Source organism: Rutilus rutilus (assembly GCF_951802725.1).
Source record: "Rutilus rutilus genome assembly, chromosome: 9".
NCBI classification, from domain to species: domain Eukaryota; kingdom Metazoa; phylum Chordata; class Actinopteri; order Cypriniformes; family Leuciscidae; genus Rutilus; species Rutilus rutilus.
This window is the reverse complement of record NC_140223.1, coordinates 6,973,872-6,995,218: the sequence shown is the minus strand read 5'-3', so window position 1 is coordinate 6,995,218 and position 21,347 is coordinate 6,973,872. Positions and strand designations below refer to the sequence as shown.

The following is a 21,347-nucleotide window of genomic DNA, read 5'->3' as shown; positions in this document are numbered from 1 at the left end:
GCGCAGAAGAGAGAAGCGAGAGGAGACGAGCTGAAAATTTCACTAGTCGAGGATGAAAGTGACACTGTTAACGATCTTGAATGAAGGACAAATGTGGAATATTTTCTTCGGATACCGTATATTTCCAGTCTGCAGGTGAGAGAAGTTACCAGATTACAGAGTTTAACATTAACCAGCTCCCCGAGTTTGTGTGTTTAAGGCAGGGCGCTGCTGGCCAAATGGGTGCCCAAAGCAGAATTGTATTGTTGTTCCCCCTCCCCCCTCCAAAATGTTATGGAAGTTTTTTTGTTGTTGTTTTTGTTAAAATAAAAAAAAAACACCTACTTTAAGGGTCAAAATAGAACTTTAATAATATGTATAATATATATATATATATATTTTTTTTACAATTGTTGCTCTACAGCAAAAAAGAAAATTCTAACTAAAATTATACCTCAAATTAAAATAATGAATATTATCAAAATAACTAATAATAAATTAAATATAAAGATAGCTGGTTGATGGACTTGCTTCAGTGCTTCATCATGTGTGAGTGACTGTAGCTGGGTCCCTCTGGATCAGTGCTGAATGGCACCACTTCATCCTCTTTTGTAATAAATCTCAGCATTGGACCTGCATTCAAAGAAATAAAGTGGAAGATATTAGTCACTTAAGAATTACTGCTTGCACTTTTAAGTAAACAGTTTTTGTTATTTAAAAACATAAGTAAATTAAGAGCAGTCAGTGTAGTACAACAGTTTTAACAAAAACAAAAGACAGTTATGTCCTATATGGCTATGATTTTATTAATACAATTGTCAGATTTATTTATATTCTCAAGCATTCAGAAATCATTCAAAGGAAAATTAAGCAGTTTTGTTACTTCAAAAAATTATTTACAAAGGACCCGGCCCCAATATTAACGCACCACACCACAGACCACAGACCACAGACCACAAATATTTGGACTATTTTGGTAATCAAGTAATCAGTCGACTATTTTGACGAAGATAATATTCAGAGTAATATTGATATTAATATTAGAGTAGTGTTTAGACAATATTTTTGTGGTTATAAAAAGTGAACAACAGCCTTTAAAATGACATAAAATACATTATGTAATCACAGTGAGGCAATAATAATAAGTAATCAGGTTTCATTTAATAACAGTGTTAAAATACATAATGCAATAAACATAATTTATGTAGGCTACATTACGTATTATAACAAATGCCTGCGGAAGGCGCCAAAGGCCTGGTGATTGTTGTTGTAACACTAGCAGATTAAATACTTGTTTAAGATTAGCCAAACAACATTTCATTCGAATGTCCATTCTTTAATATTTGGCCACTTCTTTAAATGCTCCAGTCACTGTAATTTCTTGAACAAGAGCATGTGAACATCACAACATGCAAACTAAGGGGCTGTTTTACATGACACCGTTTTCAACTAAAAACGTAAAACTTTTTATGCGTTTATCGTTTATACGACAATGGCGTTTTGGGTGCCTGAAACTGCAAAGTTTTGAAAATGGGTTTCAAAGTGCAAGTTTTTGATAACGGTTTCCGTGTAAACAGCAAAAACGCGAATATGTGATGACGATGATCTCATGCATATGCGCATTACGTGTTCAGTCTATAGTGTTTCATCGCCATCTAATGGCCTGGCAGAGGAATACAGGGTTTTTAGTCGTTTTCGCGGATCCGTGTGAATGGGGATTGTTTTGACAATGGTGTCGTCTGTACGTGCAAAACTCAAAGGAAAAACTTCTCCGTTTTAAGCTTATCGTTGTCGTGTAAATGTACCCTTAGAGGGAATAGGGCAGATGTGTTGGTGGTGGTGACATTATTTAACGACCTTAAACACGTATATAATTAATCTCCCTCATTAACGTCAACAGCCAAGAAACTTTCACAGGTTTGTGAACATACCTGAAAGTGATGCAAGGGCTTCACCTGGGACTTTTTTCTTCGTTTTTCTGCGCCAGACTGCTGATGTCTTTTTCCCGTCATTGTTGTCCATCAATTATGATGATTATTTGCAGTCAGCCACAAACGTGTGGGCGGGCACAGATGCGGGAATGACACTGTAGCAAGGTGTTGTGGGAAGAAGGAGGCGGGATCCGGCGAACATTCAAAGACTTTAATAAACGTAAAATAAACAAATACAAAATGAAAGTAAAGACAGCAGCTCCTCACGGACGACTGCTGTCACAAAACTCAACATAAATCCAGGCCTGGCCTCTCTCGAGCTTCACTGATGTCGCTCCTCCTTTATGCTTCCGCTCCTCCGTGAGAGATACGAGACCGGTTCTCATTAGCAATCACGCCACCGGCCTCGTCCTGCTCACCACAGACACGTATGCTTACTGCACATCTGATATCTACTGCATTTACTATAAAATGCATTTTTTAAATATATTTATGTTTATATTTATGTTAATATTAGTATAGCATAAAAGGTTTCTTTTAGTACATTTTTTTGATCAACCAAAATGGTGCTCCCCCTGGGAGTTGGTGCCCTACGCAAACTGCGTACTCTGCGTATTGGGAGCGGCGGTCCTGGTTTAAGGGCCAATGTAATGAAATGCATTGTGTGTCCTGGTTTATTATTATTGTGTTTTCACAGACTCTGTTTAGGGCTCCAGACTAACTGTTTTTACTAGTAACGCTGTTGTAGCCCATAACTGAATTTTTTTAGGAGCACAGGCTGAAATTGTAGGGGCACACACCTTAAATCAACCTGCAACGCAGATATTCACATTACCCCCATTTTGGCTGTATTACTGACAAATGCCTTGGTAATAAATTGACTTAACGTACAAAAATTACAATGTGCAGTTTTATTTTAAGTTCACAGGGCTCCAGACTAACATTTTAGGGCAGCAGCACCAGAGCCACTAAGTTCTACAGAAAGTGGTAATACTGTTGAGCTGACAATAAAGCACTGAGCTTAATTTGAGGTGTAGTTAAAAATTAACTTCAGTTATTATCATTCATAATGTCTTAATATTAATTTAAAAGCAAAACAAGGGAAAAAAATAGATATTAGGGAGTGAAAATAGCTAATAAGTGCTCCTCAGCAACCTCTTAGTGGTTACAATAGTAATTTAATTTCTCCTGGTTTCCATGTCAGCGCGGTTTGATCTGATATCTGTGGTTTATAACAGAGAATTCTGCACCAAATCTGAATGTTTCTCACTGGATCTTGCAGCGATGTTATTAATTCTGTGGCGAATTCAGTGGATTTCTTCACTGGATCTCCCAGCGCTGTGTAGTAACTGTGTCACGTGATCGAGTATCTCGCGACGCTGCGCTGTCTATTATTGGTCCGAACTAATAAACGGTCCGTGAAGCACATATGAGAAGCGCGGTTTGTTCCGCTTTCATTTCGTTTTCCATTTAAAGCTGGGCAACGTTGTGGTCGCGCCAGCGGGAAAAATGGTCGCAAAATGTGACCACTTGTTTGCAGTCTGGAGCCCTGCTGTTGGAGAAGGAGGAGGGATGACAGTGAAGGACGAGAGAGGACCAGGCCTGGACTTTTATGTTTTGCTGGTTTGCCGGTTCCCGCCTCCTTCTTCCCATAACAACATACTTCGTTACACTGGTGCCAAAACCCAGAAGGAAGAAGGAGGGATTAACTGGCGAACATTCAAACAAACAAACACTAAACGAATGAAATGAACTAACTTACTCTCTCTCTCTTTCTCTCACCCCTCACAGTCACAAGCACACATTCTTCCTATTCTGATTAAAAATAATGATATTCTGCAAAAGATACATCATGCAGATGCACTGGCACACATGTATCCTGGGGTCATTGGGTGTTTCGGGTCTTTCAACATCAGACACCCTCGCCCAGGCGACCCGGCCGGAGTTGATCAGACCCCGGCCTGTGTCACAGCAGCAATTGCCCACGGTTCTGCCCTCTTAATGCAAAGCCACCTAGGGGCTTTCTCTGCAGATTCGGTTGCGGATCTGATCGCCTTTCTCTTAGCTTCCCCTGTGATGCCTAGGATTTTAAACACATTGCAGAGTGATCGCCCTGCAAATCCTCTGCAGCCCACCTCCAGAGACTCACAACGAGTTTGCCAGCCCTGCCACCTACACTCTTCAACTAGCTCCTGGTACTTGGCGCGCTTTCTCTCATTGGCCTCGTCCATGCGATCTTCCCAAGGCACAGTGAGCTCCAACCAGATCAATTGCTTGGTAGAATCTGAGACAATAATCATGTATGGACGAAGCCTTGTGGATATTATTCTGGTTGGGATCTTTAGCTGTTGCAGATAAAGTCATAATTGTTGGTGATTTTAATATACATGTAGATAACGAAAAAGATGCATTGGGACTGGCATTTAAAGACATTTTGAACTCTATTGGAGTTAGACAACATGTGTCAGGACCTACTCATTGTTGTAATGTGGTACTCATTGTGGTTTAAATCATACTTATCTGACCGTTATCAGTTTGTAGCAGTAAATGAAGAGATGTCTCATCGATCACAAGTTCAGTATGGCTGAACACAAGGCTCAGTACTAGGACCATTTTCACTGTTATGCTGACGATACTCAGCTCTACATTTCTTCACGCCCTGACGAAACTTACCAATTCACAAAATTAACGGAATGCATAGGTGATATAAAAAATTGGATGACTAGTAATTTCCTACCACTTAATTCTGAAAAAACAGAGATTCTAATTATTGGACAAAAAACGTCCTCACGTAATAACCTAGAATACTGTCTAACACTTGATGGCTGCTCTGTCAAGTCTTCATCGTCAGTTAGGAACCTGGGTGTGCTCTTTGATACCAATCTTTCATTTGAAAGTCACGTGTCTAGTATCTGTAAAACCGCATTTTTCCATCTTAAGAATAAATTCCGTCATATGCTCTCATTGACAAATGCGGAACAATTAGTCCATGTGTTCATGACATCAAGGCTAGATTATTGTAATGCTCTACTGGGTGGTTGCCCTGCACGCTTAATAAACAAATTACAGTTGGTCCAAAACACAGCAGCTCGAGTTCTTACCAGAACCAGGAAGTATGACCATATTAGCCCGGCTCTGTCAACACGTTACATCATAAGAAGAATGGCGTCTACGCTAATATTAGTCTCTCTGTTTATCCCGAGGTTTACCGCAGTCCGCCGGATCCAGGCCGTATCCAGATCTGATGAAGGACCTGCGCCTGGACGCGACGACAGCGCAGTCCTGAAATGTCAACTAGGCTCTTCCCTGTGAAGGCCTCCCTCCCCTCCCTTTACCTACAGATAAAGCGTTGTCGGGATAATTCCGGTTCGCGTGGCTACGTGGAAGCGATACAAATTCTGTATTATTAATTTTAAGGCCAGACAAGTAGTATGTTGAGGGTTGATTTGTAGGGAAGGACTACACGCCTGCGCACATATATTCAAACGCACATCCCTATAGACTGAACTCGTAATACGCATGTGCACGCCATAAGCGTTCTCACAGGTTCGCGTTTTTGAAGTTTGCGCAGAAAGAACTTAGGAGTTTTCTGTTAAAGCGGTGACGTGTTAGTGGCCCCTAAGTTAATAACTAATGATCGTTGCGGCAGAAGTGAATCAATCAAACTAACTTTAGCTGGACAATAACGTTATTCTAGAGCTGCTATAAAACCAAAATAATCTCTGTTACTTTAATTTCCTATTATCAATGTAAAGCTGCTTTGGAACAATCTACATTGTTAAAAGCGCTATATAAATGAAGATGACTTGACTTGACTTTACCAAGATCCACTTCCAGTAGCCAATCAGTGGCAGTAGTGAGGAGGCCAGACTTTCTCTCCGGCTCTGAGAAACTTGATGGTCCTTATGGTATTAATGGCTGTGGCTATGCTCTCAGCAACTGCCTTAAGCACCTGGTCGTGGAGCAATAGCGCCCATCTCCAAGGGCTTTTGGACAGCTACTAAGGAGGAGCTCTAGGAATCCCCTTCCTGGACAAAGGGGACAGGAAGGTGTCTCAATTTTGCCCCAGATGTGGAGGTTTGCTGGACTTGGTAGGACATCGTAGACAGTTTGGACTAAGAACCTGATATGATGGAAGTCTCCTTTCCAGATGCCGGCCCAGGTGATCTTACGTTGCCGAAAATTTTCGCATTTAGTCCAAGCTCCTTGCTGTCCCATTCCCACCATCCTGATAGCTCTTACTTCCTCCACGCCTGCCAGCACTTCCTCCTGAACAAGGTGTTAGACTCTCTTTACCTTCCTTGAGCATTGTCAACTCTAGTTACCGGGAAGTAGCCAAAGCCATCATGCCCTGTTGCCGTGACTCAGCCACCTCCAGCGATTTTCCTGCGCTCGATTTCCTGCCTGTTCGCACCTGTATGCCAGCACCTGTATGTTCGCACCTGTATGCCTGTATGCTAGATAGAAACGGCCAGCAACTCCCATCAAAACTGCCACTTTCACTTTTTTATAGTTGCTTGAGTGCTTATGTCGATCAGTTAGCGGTACAGTCTTTGTTAGCTTTGGCTTGAATGGATGGTTTATTATGCAGATTTAAACAGTGGAGTATGAACAGAACTCAAAGATTTTATTTTGTTTGTTTTTTTATTAAAATAAATGAACACACATGCGTTTAGCTAACATATTTGCATGTGTTCATTATCACATCTGTGGCTACATTCACTTAAAGGTATAGCGTAGGATTTTCCCGAATTTTAGAAAAGATCCGCCCTCTCCACTTTTTGAAAAAATGCACATGCGCAACACTCTACCTGCTCCCGAGAGGGAACGCCTATTAAACGTGTGCACGAGAGAGCATGCACGAGCTAATCATAGCTTACATTAACTTTTACTAGCAGTGATTTTAAATGGATTTCTCCAAATAGCATGCCAAACTTTACCTGTCAAGTAGAAACTTCGCGACTGAGGCATCAGTGGGAAGCCCAACCTGTGTTTTGAGTGCACGCCATCGTGTGAATCGTGTGCACGAGCACGTACGACGGCCTTACGTAAACATATCACCAGAATGATTGACACTTAGGAGGACCAATAGTCTTGATGATCCACCCGGAAAAAGAAAATCCTCCGCTATACCTTTAATTTAATTAACTTTGACAACGATCCCTTACAGAATCAACGCACTTTAGCTGTGTTCGTTATTATTTCTAATGTGTCAGGGGAATGCACTTAAACACTAATCAAAGAAATAGCATACTTTCTGTTCTCTTCTTTTAAAAGAATGTCAAAAGATGTACTTGAAACGTTCTCCTGACCATTTTGAACAAGTACGAAAAATTACAAAAGCTTGCTTGAGTCAGAGCTCTGGCTTTACTGTGCACAGCACATTACAATATTGAGTTCTGATTGGTCAATCACTGTTAGTTATACATGTTAAGTTTAACATAAAACACAACAGTGTTAATCTAATGGGGATGGTGGTTTTACAGATGGGATGCTTTTAGTCAGTTTTTCTGCCTCCCTCCTCAAATCAAGCCCTGTGAATGAGGTGAAAACAGGGAACTATTGGAGACAAAAGCCGCTTTTCCACCGAAATTACCCGTAACAATTTGTCCCAGGAACTTTTTTCCCAGGAACCTTTTTTTGCCCCAGACCGGTTGCTTTCTGCGTTTACACCGCGGTCTAAAGTACCGGGAAGGTAAACTGCGCGCAACTGCTCCTCCCAGTCTGCGACGGACAGTAATCAGTTTTGAGCGCCACATTTATAAGTATGGAGGAGATTCAAACTGTGCTGCAGTTATTGGTTTACTAACGAGGTAATTAACATAACAAAATAGACGAGCACTGATACTAAAGCGTGTTCAGAAAGCTCGTATGCGTATAAAATTAGACAAGGTATGTTGTGAGATGACTGGGACGAACGCGCAAAAATTTCCTTTTGCGCAAATACGCTTAAAAAAAGCCTGAACCCCGTCTATCAATCATAAATAGTGACAGTCTTGTAAATAGTTGTTTGTTACCAACCTCAAAGCGCTATTTCAATCCTGTTATAGTAAATTTGTAACATGGTTTGCCTTGCAATAGATGACAATGTGTAAACATAATGACTTAATATTAAAAGCTGTGGCAGAAAAGAGACGAGCACTGATAAAGCGTGTTCAGAGCTCGTAATGCTAACGTTAGATATAAAATTGTATGTTATCAGCTATTGCGGACATTGGCCGTGAGATGGCTGTGACGAACGCGCAGAAAGTTTCCTCTTCCACAAATACCCAAATAATAAAGCCTGAAACTCGTCGCCAGTCCCCCAGTTTTTTTTATTAAATTCCATATTTGCAGACAGACAACTTTACTGCATGAAGCCACTTTTTAAAAGGGAGGTTAAAAATAAAGAAAATGCTGCGTGGAGTCATCCAACCAAAATGCGGCGTGAACACAACCAATCAGCTTGTGCAGCGCACAAGTCCCACCCCTGAAAGTTCCTGAACTTTGAAAAAGTACTACCTCATGAGCAGGGACTATCGGAGGGGGAAATATTTACCCGGAACTTCATTTAGACCCTGGTTCCTGCGGTGTAAACACATCGAGTACCAGCCCAAAGTTCCTAGTTCCTGGGGAAAGTTCCTGCGGTGGAAACGCGGCTAAAGAGGCTTTTCAGCAGCTCAGTTTAACACAATGGTCCTGTTATCTCTGTCAGACGTTGGAGAAGCATTAAACAAACCTTTTTTTAAATGCAACTGCATCCAAATTCCCCAAATTTCTATCAGAAAACAGATATGTTCAATTAATTTAAATGTAAGTAAAGTAATTCAGTAACTTCTCTTTGAATTTGGCAGATCTGGTGTTCATCCCACAACAATTCACCAATAAATACTGGGAATATTCACATCATCCTACAAGAGAAGGACAAACTCCAGGAGTAGCAGCTGAAATCTGTGTGACTGTTAAAGATGGAGTTTATTAAAGAGGAGATTGAAGACATGAGTGATCCAGAACCATCCAGAATAAAACATGAAGATACTGAGGAACAAATAGGTTGGTGTCCATTCTTGATTCTTCATTGTTGTTTGCTTTGGTAGCTGTGAAATAATAAGCAGTATATGAATTACATTTTTTATAGAAATGCTTATATCATTTTAATCGTCATCTTTAAAGGGTCATGACACCCCCCTCTTTCAGCTCAAGTCTAGCTCACAATCTTTTTGAAAAATGCAACTTAATTGGGCGTGGTGGCTGTGAGAAGAAGGGAGGGGAGTGGGTGTGGTATGGCACGGCAGGGGAGAGGAGAGGGGAGAGGAGAGGGGATGGGGGGGGGGCAACTGTCATCGCCAGTGGCCCATGCATGCATATCGACTGTCACTAAAAATCAGTGGTAAAACGTGAGGAAATGCTAGATTTTTTTATAGCTGGCAAAGTTATAGTCTAATGAAATACACTGACACCTTATAATTGTATTTAAAACATATAAATGCACATGTATATGTATAATTATGTCATTATAAAATATATATTTGTTTATATACACACTATAAATGCATAAAAAATAAATTAAAAAAAACGCTTAAAAATCCGTACATAGCCTAGATCTATGCGCCCCCTAAACCCACATAATAAAGATGGACAGTGACATAGAAATTTGCACAAATTAAGCATACGTTCCACACAATTGAGGTATTATCGAAATATCTAAATTTGAATCACGAGTGATTATTTAACAAAAGGCAAGTAAAACGGACAGGGTTACATTTTAGACACACACATATATACACACACACACAAACCTCTGAAGCGATAGAAAAGTCCTCCGGACCGCATCACTCGCAAGACGAAACCTGCATTGGTGTACAAGGCCGAACTCCACCATTCTCCAGTTGTACGGTTGCTACACACACATAGTAGTGTCTGTGGTTGATGGCCGGAGTCTAGTCCTGGCAGCATCGCGAGGAAAGATGCACTGGAACTTTTGCACCACGAAAACAAACGCGCGTCCCATCATTACCTCTCTCATCTACTACGCAATATCATAGTTTGACATGTCTGTCATTGGAAAGATCCACGTGGTGTCATGAATAATTAATAGAAAGTGTCTTCTTATTGGATAAAAAACTCAGTCTCATTAATAATTATGAGGCACCGATGAGTCATCAAAGTACTATCGTGCTCTGACACGATGAAGATTTTAAACCCGGAAGACGAAAATTGCGTATAAAAACAAAAATCTAACCATTTCCCCCCTACTATTAAATCTAACAGATGCTAACATTGTCTTCAATGGTGTTCAACACACATACCTCTGTTAAAATCTCAGAAATTTTGGTTTAGGGTGTCATGACCCTTTAATGTACTTTTAATCATAATCTTGTAAGCTATAACAGTTGTCAAACTCATTTTGATCATATTAACAAGAGAATGACAGAACTAAACTTTGGCACATCAAAGGTCTGATACTTGATCTCTCTTGCTTTCTGCTATTAAATCAGGGTTCACTTAAACTAATTAAAATTGTATGTTTATTTTAGATTGGATGGAAGTAAAAGAGGAAAGACAAGAACTGGAGGAATTTAAGGAGGAACATCATAACTTTAAAATCCAAGAAACAAAAGCCAAAGAGCTGCACTCCTGCACTCGGTGTGGAAAGAGTTTCTGTCAAAAAGGAAACCTTACCGCACACATGAGAATTCACACTGGAGAGAAACCGTATCCATGCTTTCAATGTGGAAAGAGTTTTTCTCAAGCATCAGGTCTAAATATTCATCAGCAGGTTCACTCTGGAGAAAAACCATTTAACTGTGATCAGTGTGGTAAAGGTTTTAATTCGCCATCAGATCTAAGACAACACCTGTTAGTTCATTCAGGTGAGAAGCCTTATGTGTGTTCTCTCTGTGGAAAGAGATATTCAAGGCTGAACAGTTGTAAAGTGCACCAGAAAACACATAATGAAGTGAGAGATCATGTGTGTTGTGACTGTGGGAAGAGCTTTACTACATCTGATTATCTGAAACAGCACCAAAGAATTCATACTGGAGAAAGACCTTACAAGTGCTCATCTTGTGACAAGAGTTTCACTCATTCTGCATCTCTGAAATCACATGAGCGACTTCATACTGGAGAGAAGCCGCACTACTGTACTGAGTGTGGAAAGAGTTTTTCTCAAGCATCAACTCTCAAGAATCACCTGCTTATTCATTCCGGAGAAAAACCATTTAACTGTGATCAGTGTGGTAAAGGTTTTAATTCATCATTAACTCTGAAAAAACACCTGATAGTTCATTCAGATGAGAAGCCTTATGTGTGTTCTCTCTGTGGAAAGAGTTTTTCACGTCTGGAATGTTGTAAACTACACCAGAAAACACATAATGAAGTGAGAGATCATGTGTGTTGTGACTGTGGGAAGAGCTTTACTAGAGCTGGTGAACTGAAACAGCACCAAAGAATTCATACTGGAGAAAAACCGTACAAGTGCTCATCTTGTGACAAGAGTTTCACTCAGTTGGGAACACTGAAATCACATGAGCGACTTCATACTGGAGAAAAACCTTACAAGTGCTCATCTTGTGACAAGAGTTTCACTCAGTTGGGACACCTGAAATCACATGAGCGAGTTCATACTAGAGAGAAACCGTACCACTGCACTGATTGTGGAGAGAGTTTTAGACATTCATGTAGTTTTCTCAGTCATATGAAGAAATATCATAAGTCGCCACAGTGAGAAACATTTCATTTTCATGCCAAATACTGTGTACTAGTAAATGTTGTGAGATAAGAAAAAAGAAAGATTTGCTCCCTAAAGAACATTATCTAGTTTGACTTTGTGAATTTGGAATCCTTCAAAGTTATCAACAGCTATTGTGTTTCTCAGGAGCAAATTACCCTCCTCCCTCCCCAGCTCCACCTCTCTCAGTCAGGATTTGGCATTCTGTTTGCCCTCTGAATCAGTCTAAATTCTCTAATTATGTTGTACGTTAAAATATTGAATTAATGATACCTAGAATACATTCATGTTGGTTCTGTTCTATTTACCGTAATGGGGGCTATTGCTGCTCTCCCTTCTCTCTTCCATGCTAGGCTCAGGGAGTTCTTGCCCAGAACAGAACCATACCACCAATCCAATCTGTATGATAATTCTCCATCGTATTTAACGATAGTGGTCCTGACAGAACTTAATTTAATGTAAAAACTTTACTTCAACATAATTTCTGATAAACACCTGAAAGTTTATGCAGTTGAGAAGCTTAATATGTGTTTGTGGAAAAAAGTTTTTCACTGCTGGACTCTAAACAGCACCAGAAAATACTAGGGATGCTCCGATCCGATATTTGTATCGGGTATCGGGGTCGATACTGAATAAAATTCTAGACCGGGTATCGGCGACAATTGCCCCGATCTGCTAGGCGATATAAAAGTTTATGGAGATGCCGGCACTTAAAAGCTTTCGCGCCGCCGCAGTGCTGTGCGCAGTGTGTGACATCATACGCTAGTAACGTGCACTGTACGCAGCACATGTTAACAAGATAACATTCAGAGTATAGAACAGCGAACAGTATGGAGCGAGCCAAAACATCTGTGATTTGGAGGTATTTCACAATAGTTATGCCAACAAGTTCCAACGCGGTTTGCAGTATAAGCCAAGTAAATGTTCCGAGGGGTGGTGATAAAACTTAGAATTATAATACTACAAATTTAATGAAGCATTTACAGAGATTTAATCCCAAAGAGCATGCCGAGTTCAACAAGCTGAAAAAACAAAAACGCAACGGCACAAAGCAGCTAACTTTGGAGGAGACAACAGAAAGAATTCAGAAATTTCCACATGGTAGTGTGAAAGCAGCAAAAATCACTGAAAGCGTACTGAATTTCATTGTTATGGACTGGCAACCGCAGTCCGTCGTTGAGAACAAGGGCTTCAGACTCCTAATAAACCATCTAGAGCCACGGTACGACATGGTGAAGCGGAAATATTTATCCGAGACTGCTCTACCTGAACTGTACTAAAAAATGTGCAAACACATATCCGAACAAATGAAAGATGTCAAAGTACTGAGTTTTACAACAGATATCTGGAGCTCTGACGTGTCTCCAATGTCACTTTTAAGTTTAACGGCACACTGGTTGGACGTGAATTTTGTGCCAAAAAGTGCCATGTTAAATGCAACAAACTTTCGCGGGTCACACACCAGCGACGCGATTGCAGCTACTCTAAAGGAAATGCTTGACAAGTGGCAAATCCCGCTGAGCAGAGTCCACGTTTTTCTTCGAGACAACGCCAGTAACATGAAAAGAGCAATGGACGTCATGGGAGTGCGCAGTCTAGGATGCGTTGCTCACACAATGCAGCTTGTTGTTAACGAGGGACTCCTCTCACAACGCAGTGTGAGTGATGCTGTTGCAGGTGGGAGACACATAGTTGGGCATTTTAAGCACTCTCCACTTGCATATTCCCGGCTGCAAGATATACAGCTCGAAATGAACATGGAACCAAACCGCCTCCAACAAGATGTGCGAACGAGGTGGAATAGCACCTACTTCATGATAGAGAGTCTGCTGGAACAGAAGCGAGTTCTGTCAGCCTATGCTGCGGACCATGACCTACCCACAACACTCACGGCAAACCAGTGGGCCTTGCTTGAAAAAACAAAGACCTGCCTGGAACCGTTTGAGGAGTTTACCAGGAAGGTGAGCTCAGCCACTGCCTCTGCTGCTGATGTAATCCCAAGTGTCACTGTTCTCAAACGTGTCCTCTCCATGGAAACCGATGCCGACTCTGGGATTAAAACTATGAAAAAGACCCTCCTAGAAGCTATCGATAAACGCTTCAGCACAGTGGAAGATGAACCTCTGTTTGCACTTTCAACCCTCCTGGACCCAAGATACAAAGACAGGTAAGACTGTAAACAATTAATAATTATTTTATATGTAAGGGATAATGTATAGCGAGGCGGTTGTTATAGCGAATACAACCCCGACAGGCTGATTAGGAGCCCGACGCGCCGGGTAGCCTGAAGGGGTTGTATTCGCTATAACAACCGCCTCACTATACATTATCCCGCTTATTACATGGCTACCTACCAAATAAATCAATAATTTGACACAAAATATTGATTTAAAAAGGAGTTTATTGACTTAAAAAACGATTTATATTGCTTCCCGCTAAAGAAAATAGTCCGTTCCGTCTCTACGGTTAGAATCCTGCGTCCATGGCAACGCTCTGTTTTTCATGGCAACGGTGTGTTATACTTAGCAGCGCCAGCGGTCTGTTATCAAGAAATAACAGACCGCATTCTACATTAGAATTCAACCAAGCCATGTAATAAATAAATATATATTCAGATGCCATATGTGTAGCTGACTGTAACGCAGTTCAGATGTTATGGGAAGGAGGCGGGAACCGGCGAACATTGAAACAATTTAATAAATAAATAAAATGCATACAAAAATGAAAGTATAAGCCAGCAGTCCCTCGCGGACGACTGCCGGCCACAGAAACAAAACACAACATAAAATCAGGCCTGCTGTTCCTCTCTCGTCCTTCACCGTCGTAGCTCCTCCTTTTATGCTTCCGCTCCTCCGTGAGAGATAAGTATGCAGTAAATGACTAAAGTAATTTTTGAGACTTAGTTATTGAGCTGCATTTATTATTTTCTTTGTTTTTCATGTTCTTTCTCACACTGTGACACGTATACTAGTCTGTGACTGTAAATTTAAATGTAATAAGATGCCATGATGTAAAATTACTTTTAATAGAACTGAGAATATGAATATTGAACAACATAGTACATGTGCACTATAGATCTTTGATGTCAGATTTAATGTCAGATTTAAAGGATAAATGTGCTACCATCTGGTTGGTATGATGTACTATGTAACTTATGTATGTACGTATCTTTTTCAGATTCTTTACCAGTGCAGAGTCTGCAAAGCATGGTAAAGATTCACTGGCCAAAAAACTGGAGGAAGACTTGAGGACCACCACAGATGATAAGGCAGAGGCATCAGACATTTCAGAGCCACCAGAAAAAGCCTCCCGGTCAGAACTTGAAGCAGCAGTAGCTCCATGCAGAAGTAAGAGCAGCAGTAGCTTCGTGAAAGAATTTGACAGAATTCGGCAGGAGCATGAGGAACATGGTGGTGCAGCAAGCTGCTCCAGCACTGCTATCCAAATGCATGTATTTTTTTACAGAGGAAACAATCCTTGTCACACACGACCCATACAAATACTGGGAAGTCAACCGCCAGTGCTTTCCTGGCCTTGCTGTCGCTGCCTTGAATTACCTCTGTGCACCCTGCACTAGCGTAGAAAGTGAGAGGCTCTTCAGCACAGTTTCCTGTATCTTGGATGAAAAGCGAAACAGACTGACAGCTGAGAGAGCAGAGATGCTTGCTTTCCTATGCAAGAACCTGCCAGTGATGGTCAAGACTGAGATTGATATGTTAAATTGTTAAACAGGATGTTAAATTTCAGTTTGTAGAGAAGCTAGTGTTTTATTGATCTGTTTCTGTGTTGGATGTTAAATATTATTTCCACTAAAGCATTGAAAAGAGCTGAATCCTGTTCTTTTGAATATCTTAAGCAGTAAAGCTATTGCTTTTTTGCTAAATTTCAGCTGTTTTATTGTTTATTGTGCATTGATTTTGAAGTTATATTTGCACTAACTTTGCACTAACTAAACAGTTATAAAGAGATTTTGTTTCTATTTATTTGTACACATTTACCAAGCTAGTGAAGCTGTTGTTTTATTCAGCTGCTTTTGTTTTGGATGCTTAATTCCTATTTGCAGTGCAAATAGCATCCATTAAGCATCCTGTACAAATTTTGCACTTTAATTTTGAATGTCAAGTTTAAGGTACTGAACTTGTTATTTTATTTTGCACTTGTTGCTCTGGTGCTGGTTTAATAAATAAATCACTAAACTTGTGAATACATTGTTTGTCATTTTGTTTTACAAGGCTAAAAAATTGTCGAGCCTGATATCTTGCAAAGTAATGCATACAGCTTATTAAGTAATTCAGCGCTTTTAACATTTTACCTTTGTATCGGATCGGTACTCAGTATCGGCCAATACTGAATTGCAGGTATCGGAATCGGTATGGGAAACAAAAGAGGTGGATCGGAGCATCCCTAGAAAATACAGACCATGAGAGAAATCATGTGTGTTTTGAGCCGGACTTTCCATTGGTCTAGACTGACTCTGTCTGGTAGGGGCTTCCCTTTTACCTGTTTGCACTCGTTTGATTTGTTCATTTATATGTCAGTGAGAAATCATTAACCGCATTTCCACTGTACAGACCATATCAAATTAGGCTTTATCGTCGTTTCACATAAAAGAACATGTACTCATTCAATCGTGTTTACTCCTGTTTATTTTTGGAGACAAGACTGCACAAAACAACAATAAACTATTTTTATTAAATAACATTTGAAAAAACAGTAAAAACTGAACGTCATAGAACAATATTTACTATTGAGCGATGGTGACGCGTTCATGTAACATGTAAGGGACCTAAAGCGCACCTAAAAGCTGCCACAAAGAACCGGCAAAAGTAATGATTATGAATATGTTAAATATAGCAAGGAGACGTTTCAATTGTTTATTAATAAACAAGTGTTTTCTGTGTCAAAGATGAAGTTGACGATGCTGACTCGCGATATTCGCAGTAGTGAACGCGCCAGAGAGAAATGCACATTTCATACGGATTACATTAGCAGAGAGCAGTCTGTTTTCTTTCGTTTTGAATTATTTTGTTTAAAAGTACACATTTCAAGCTTTCTTTAGATATATTTCTCAGGTCTGTGAGGCAAGTAGCTTATACTGAGTTTCGGTTCATTTATGAGACGAGCTCCAGTTCACACGTCGGCGCCTCCGTGTCCTGATTATATTCAACATGATCTCATGACCAATTTGTACGAATTCATACAAGTGATAAAAAGGTGGCTAATTCGTATGAATTCGTACGACCTCACTCGTATAAATTTTTTTGTACGATTTGTCTAAACCCACGTGATGGGTAGGTTTAGGGGCGGGGTCAGGGGTAGGTCATTTGTATGAATTCATACGAATTGGGCAATTCGTAAAATATGTACGATTTAGCAAAAATCTTACTAATTCGTATGAGTGAGGTCGCATGAATTCGTACGAACTAGCCACCTCGTAGAATTCGTACGAAATGCTGTGAGATCTACTTCTTATTTATTAAATCCAGGCAATTGGTTGATGAAACATTGATTAAAATTAAGATAAAATTAATAAAAAATTAAATTCACTTTAAAGAAAGGTTTTCTACAAAAACAAACTTAATGAAGTGGTCAAAATCATGTCTGCCCACTCGTTTCCCGATATGCATATTATGATCTTACTCATGCTTTTCACTTTTCATATAATCAACAAAGATGAAATAAAAAATTATTTAATTATTTAAACATAAATATGAAACTAAATCGTTTTCTTTAATGACTGGGCTACGACATGTAGACCTATTAGCCCACAGTAGGCTACAGAATATTTAATGTCGGAGTGGGATTTGATCGAACGCCATCTTACCTGTGAGCATGTGAGGGGAGACGATTTTCAAACAATCATCGAATATTATTTACTTGATATGCCAATCCTTAATATTTGTTGTTTAAAATGCCTGTTTGAGGTCTCTGTGAAAGTTTTAAATCAGTCTTTTCGTGCCACTTTCAGAGCACTCACGTCCGTAACATTGTTTTTTCCTCATAAATGCGAACACGAAAAATAAAATATTTATTTTGTGTTCTGTGGAGAGCCAACCCTTCTTCATCCGGTGGGTAGTATTACTTTTGGTTTGTGCAGTGTAATTCAAAGAATTACAAAAAAACATTTTGCCACCTAAAAGTTAAAGATTTTTTGTGTCATTTCCGTAACGCATATGTGTAGCCTATTTTCCTCTTATTAAATATAAAACGCATGTGTAGACTGATATTTTTCTAATGTCTGGACTCCTTTATTAAGGGAGTATGGATATATAAACAGACGTTTCAATAATTGGTATTAAATGCGTTTTCTGAGAATTTATATTTCAAGTTTTGACTGCAAATGTCACGTCCATAACGCTGGAATTGCCCAATAGTAATTTAAAGATGTGGTAGCCTAGCATTGGATCTGGATGGGAAGGATAACTCTGGGAGTTGGAATAGAGGTGTGTCGCGATTCTGCCTTCTCACACCGTGACACAGGTTCGTGGATCTGAATAAAATTATTGACTACAAGGGGACTTTCAAAATATGCGGCCCCTTTAAGAAACATGACATTAGCAATACAGTGGATAGAGGAGATAAGACCTTTAAAATCAGTTGTTTGTTCAGACTCGAGTTCGTCATTGGCTAGCTTACAATACAGTCATTCGGAAAGTAGACCAGATATTTAAATAGAAATACAGCAAACATTACACATAATACAAATGATGGGACTTACAGTGATTTTTTTATGGGTACCTGCACATATTGGTATTCAAGGAAATGAAATGGCAGATAAGGCAGCAAAGGAAGCCATTAAAAATAATGAAATTAACTTAAGTGTTAGTATAAGTAAGAGTGAAATCAAGAGTATTATTAAGGTTGAAGGTAAGGTGGCAAAAACAATGGGAAATGGAGAAGAAAGGTCGATGGTTTTACAGAATTCAAAGGAAAGTGGGAGAGATGAGAAGTGCAGGAAAAAACAGGAGAGATGAGATAGTAATATCAAGGATGAGATTTGGACATACAAGATTAAATGGTACACTTTATAAAATGGGTAAACATGATACGGGAAGGTGTAAATTTTGTGGGCAAGAAGAAACTGTGGAACACATATTAAGAAAAATAAAAATGCAATTTATACTAGGGGATATTTTACAAAATAAATCTGGAAATGAATGTTATAGTTTTGTTTTTCAGTATCTTAAATAAATAATATGTATTAGAGGATATAAAATGTCATTTTGATCCACAGTCCATACCAGTTGGTGGCGGTAATACACCATTTTGTTGTTTGTCAACCGCCAATAAAACCTTAAGAAGAAGAAGAAGAAGAAGAAGAAGAAGAAGAAGAAACATGACACTGTGCGCAGTGAGGATGCGCAGAAGAGAGAAGCGAGAGGAGACGAGCTGAAACTTTCACCAGTCGAGGGTGAAAGTGACGCTGTAAACGATCGTGAATGAAGGACAAATGTGGAGTATTTTCTTCGGATGCCGAATATTTCCAGTCTGCAGGTGAGAGAAGTTACAAAATTACAGAGTTTAACATTAACCAGCTCCTCGAGTGAGTGTGTTTAAGGGTCAATGTAATGCGTTGTGTGTCCTGGTTTATTATTATTAGAGTGTAGTTTTCACAGACTCTGTTTAGGGCTCCAGACTAACTGTTTTTTTTCTAGGAACGCTGTTGTAGCCCATAACTGAAATTCTTTTAGGAGCAAAGGCTGAAAATGTAGGGGCACACACCTTAAATCAACCTGGAACGCATTCACATTTCCCCAATTTTGACTGTATTACTGACAAATGCCTAGGTAATAAATTGACTTAACGTCAATAACGTGTGAACGTACAGTTACTGTACTAAGACAGAGATAATAAAAGACCAAACTCAGTACACATCATATTAATAAACCATACTATGTATAAAAAATCAGATGAGCCCAGAATATGAACGCAACGCGTTTAATTACACGTTAAACATTTTAATTAACATTGCGTTCAATTTCTGGGCTCATCTGATTTTTTATACATAGTAGCCTATGGTTTATAAATATGATGTGCACTGTACTGAGTTTGGTCTTTTAATATCACTGTCTCAGTACAGTAAGCTACGTTAAGCGTTTTAGAATGTCCCAAGGGCAGCAGCACCAGGACCACTAGGCTAAGTTCTACAGAAAGTGGTAATACTGTGGGGCTGACAATAAAGCACTGAGCTTAACAGCTTAATTAAGCTGAGGTGTTGATAAAATTTACTTAAATTATTTTCATTCATAATATCGTATATTAATTTAACAGCAAAACTAGGGTAAAAATTTATATACGGGAGTGAAAATAAAGCGGTCCTCGGCAACCACCTACTGGTTACAATGGTAATTTAATCTTTTTTTTTTTTTCAAATAAGTGTGACTTCCTAAATCTTGAAACTTTTATTTTTATAAATAGGGACAATCTTTGAAGGATGAACAAAAAATGTTCATCTGTTCATCACATTAAAAATAACATTTCAATATGATATTGGTTTTGAACTGCTGGAAAAGGATATTTTGTAAGCATTTGACTATTTCTGTTAAAATACCATAGTTACAGTTAGTGTTACTACATTAATCCATGATGAATGTTGCTGATTTGTGAACTTAGAGCCTTCTATAACTTGTTCATTCATTGCACAATGTTTCTCCTGTTTTCCACGTCAGCACAGTTTGTTGTGTTATTAATTCTGTGGCGAATTCAATGGATTTCTTCACTGGATCTCCCAGCGATGTGTAGTAACGGTGTCGCGTGATTGAGTAGCTCGCTGCGCTGTCTATTATTGGTCCGAACTAATAAACGGTCCGTGAAGCACAAATGAGTAGCACAGTATCGGTCCACTTTCATTTAGTTTTCCATTTAATGCTGGGCATTCCACAAAATGCATTTGTGTTGGCGCTAGTGCAAGCTATATAAAAATTTTGTCGCACTGGCAGGAAAAAATGGTCGTAAAATGCGATCATTTGGTCGCAGTCTGGAGCCCTGCTGTTGACACCAATAAAATGTGTTAAATTACAGAAGATCTCGGACATCACCATAATGAATAAGCAGAGTTCGAATAGAGGGTACGCATTGACGTCACTTTCCCGCCGAAACGCACCCCCCTCAGCTGGACTGAGTGGCAAAAGAGCTGCTGCGTGACTGGATTTAATAGGGGAAACTGCGAAAACGCATGAGAGAGAACGGCGCGATGACAGTGGCGTGGTTACTAATGAGTGTCACCGGCATGTAGGGCTGGGTATCGAGTTCGATACTTTTTAGGCACTGACCGAATTGCCTCTACCTTCGAGTATCAAAAAATGTCTTGTCGTTCGGTACCAAATTTCTATACCTGAGCAGTTAATCTTGTCAACGTCAGTGAAACAATAAGCATGCGCATGTATGATGTGCACAAATCAAGTGCTGGCTGTGGTGAGGCATCAAGAAAAAAAGACTACGTCGAATTGATGGCAACAGAATGGCACAGACAAGCACCGTGTGAGTCGCACATGCTGTGTAGTAAAAGGAACCGTGTGTCTGGGCCATTCATTGACGCAGAACATCCAGGATTCATATTATTATAGTCCCTTTACGGTTTAATATTCTCACTTTGACAACATTTAATTTGAGAGAAACTATCATCACATCACAGAAAAAGGTCTAGACGGCAACCCGTCAAAATAAACGTTTGTTTTTAACTTAGAATAGAAATATATTACTCTAAGGCCCGGATTAACACTTCACCA

At 39.6% G+C, this 21,347-nt stretch overlaps 1 protein-coding gene across 4 annotated transcripts in view; it reads left to right on the top strand.

Moving 5' to 3' along the window:
- LOC311296631 (zinc finger BED domain-containing protein 4-like) overlaps positions 1 to 21,347 on the top strand; it is a 151,234-nt gene continuing 129,887 nt past the window's right edge. For 2 of the 4 annotated variants that reach the window (XM_084418485.1, XM_084418490.1), the window contains exon 1: positions 18,937 to 19,113. Coding sequence is in view for 1 of the 4 variants with exons in the window: in XM_084418486.1 (XP_084274612.1) it covers positions 12,903 to 13,786; positions 14,797 to 15,196 (1,284 nt within the window). In the remaining 3 variants the exon portion in view is untranslated. Of the gene's footprint in view, positions 136 to 8,743; positions 8,943 to 10,426; positions 11,397 to 11,481; positions 13,787 to 14,796; positions 15,816 to 18,936; positions 19,114 to 21,347 lie in introns of those variants that run through there. The other 2 variants (XM_084418486.1, XM_084418491.1) reach the window with 2 other exon arrangements.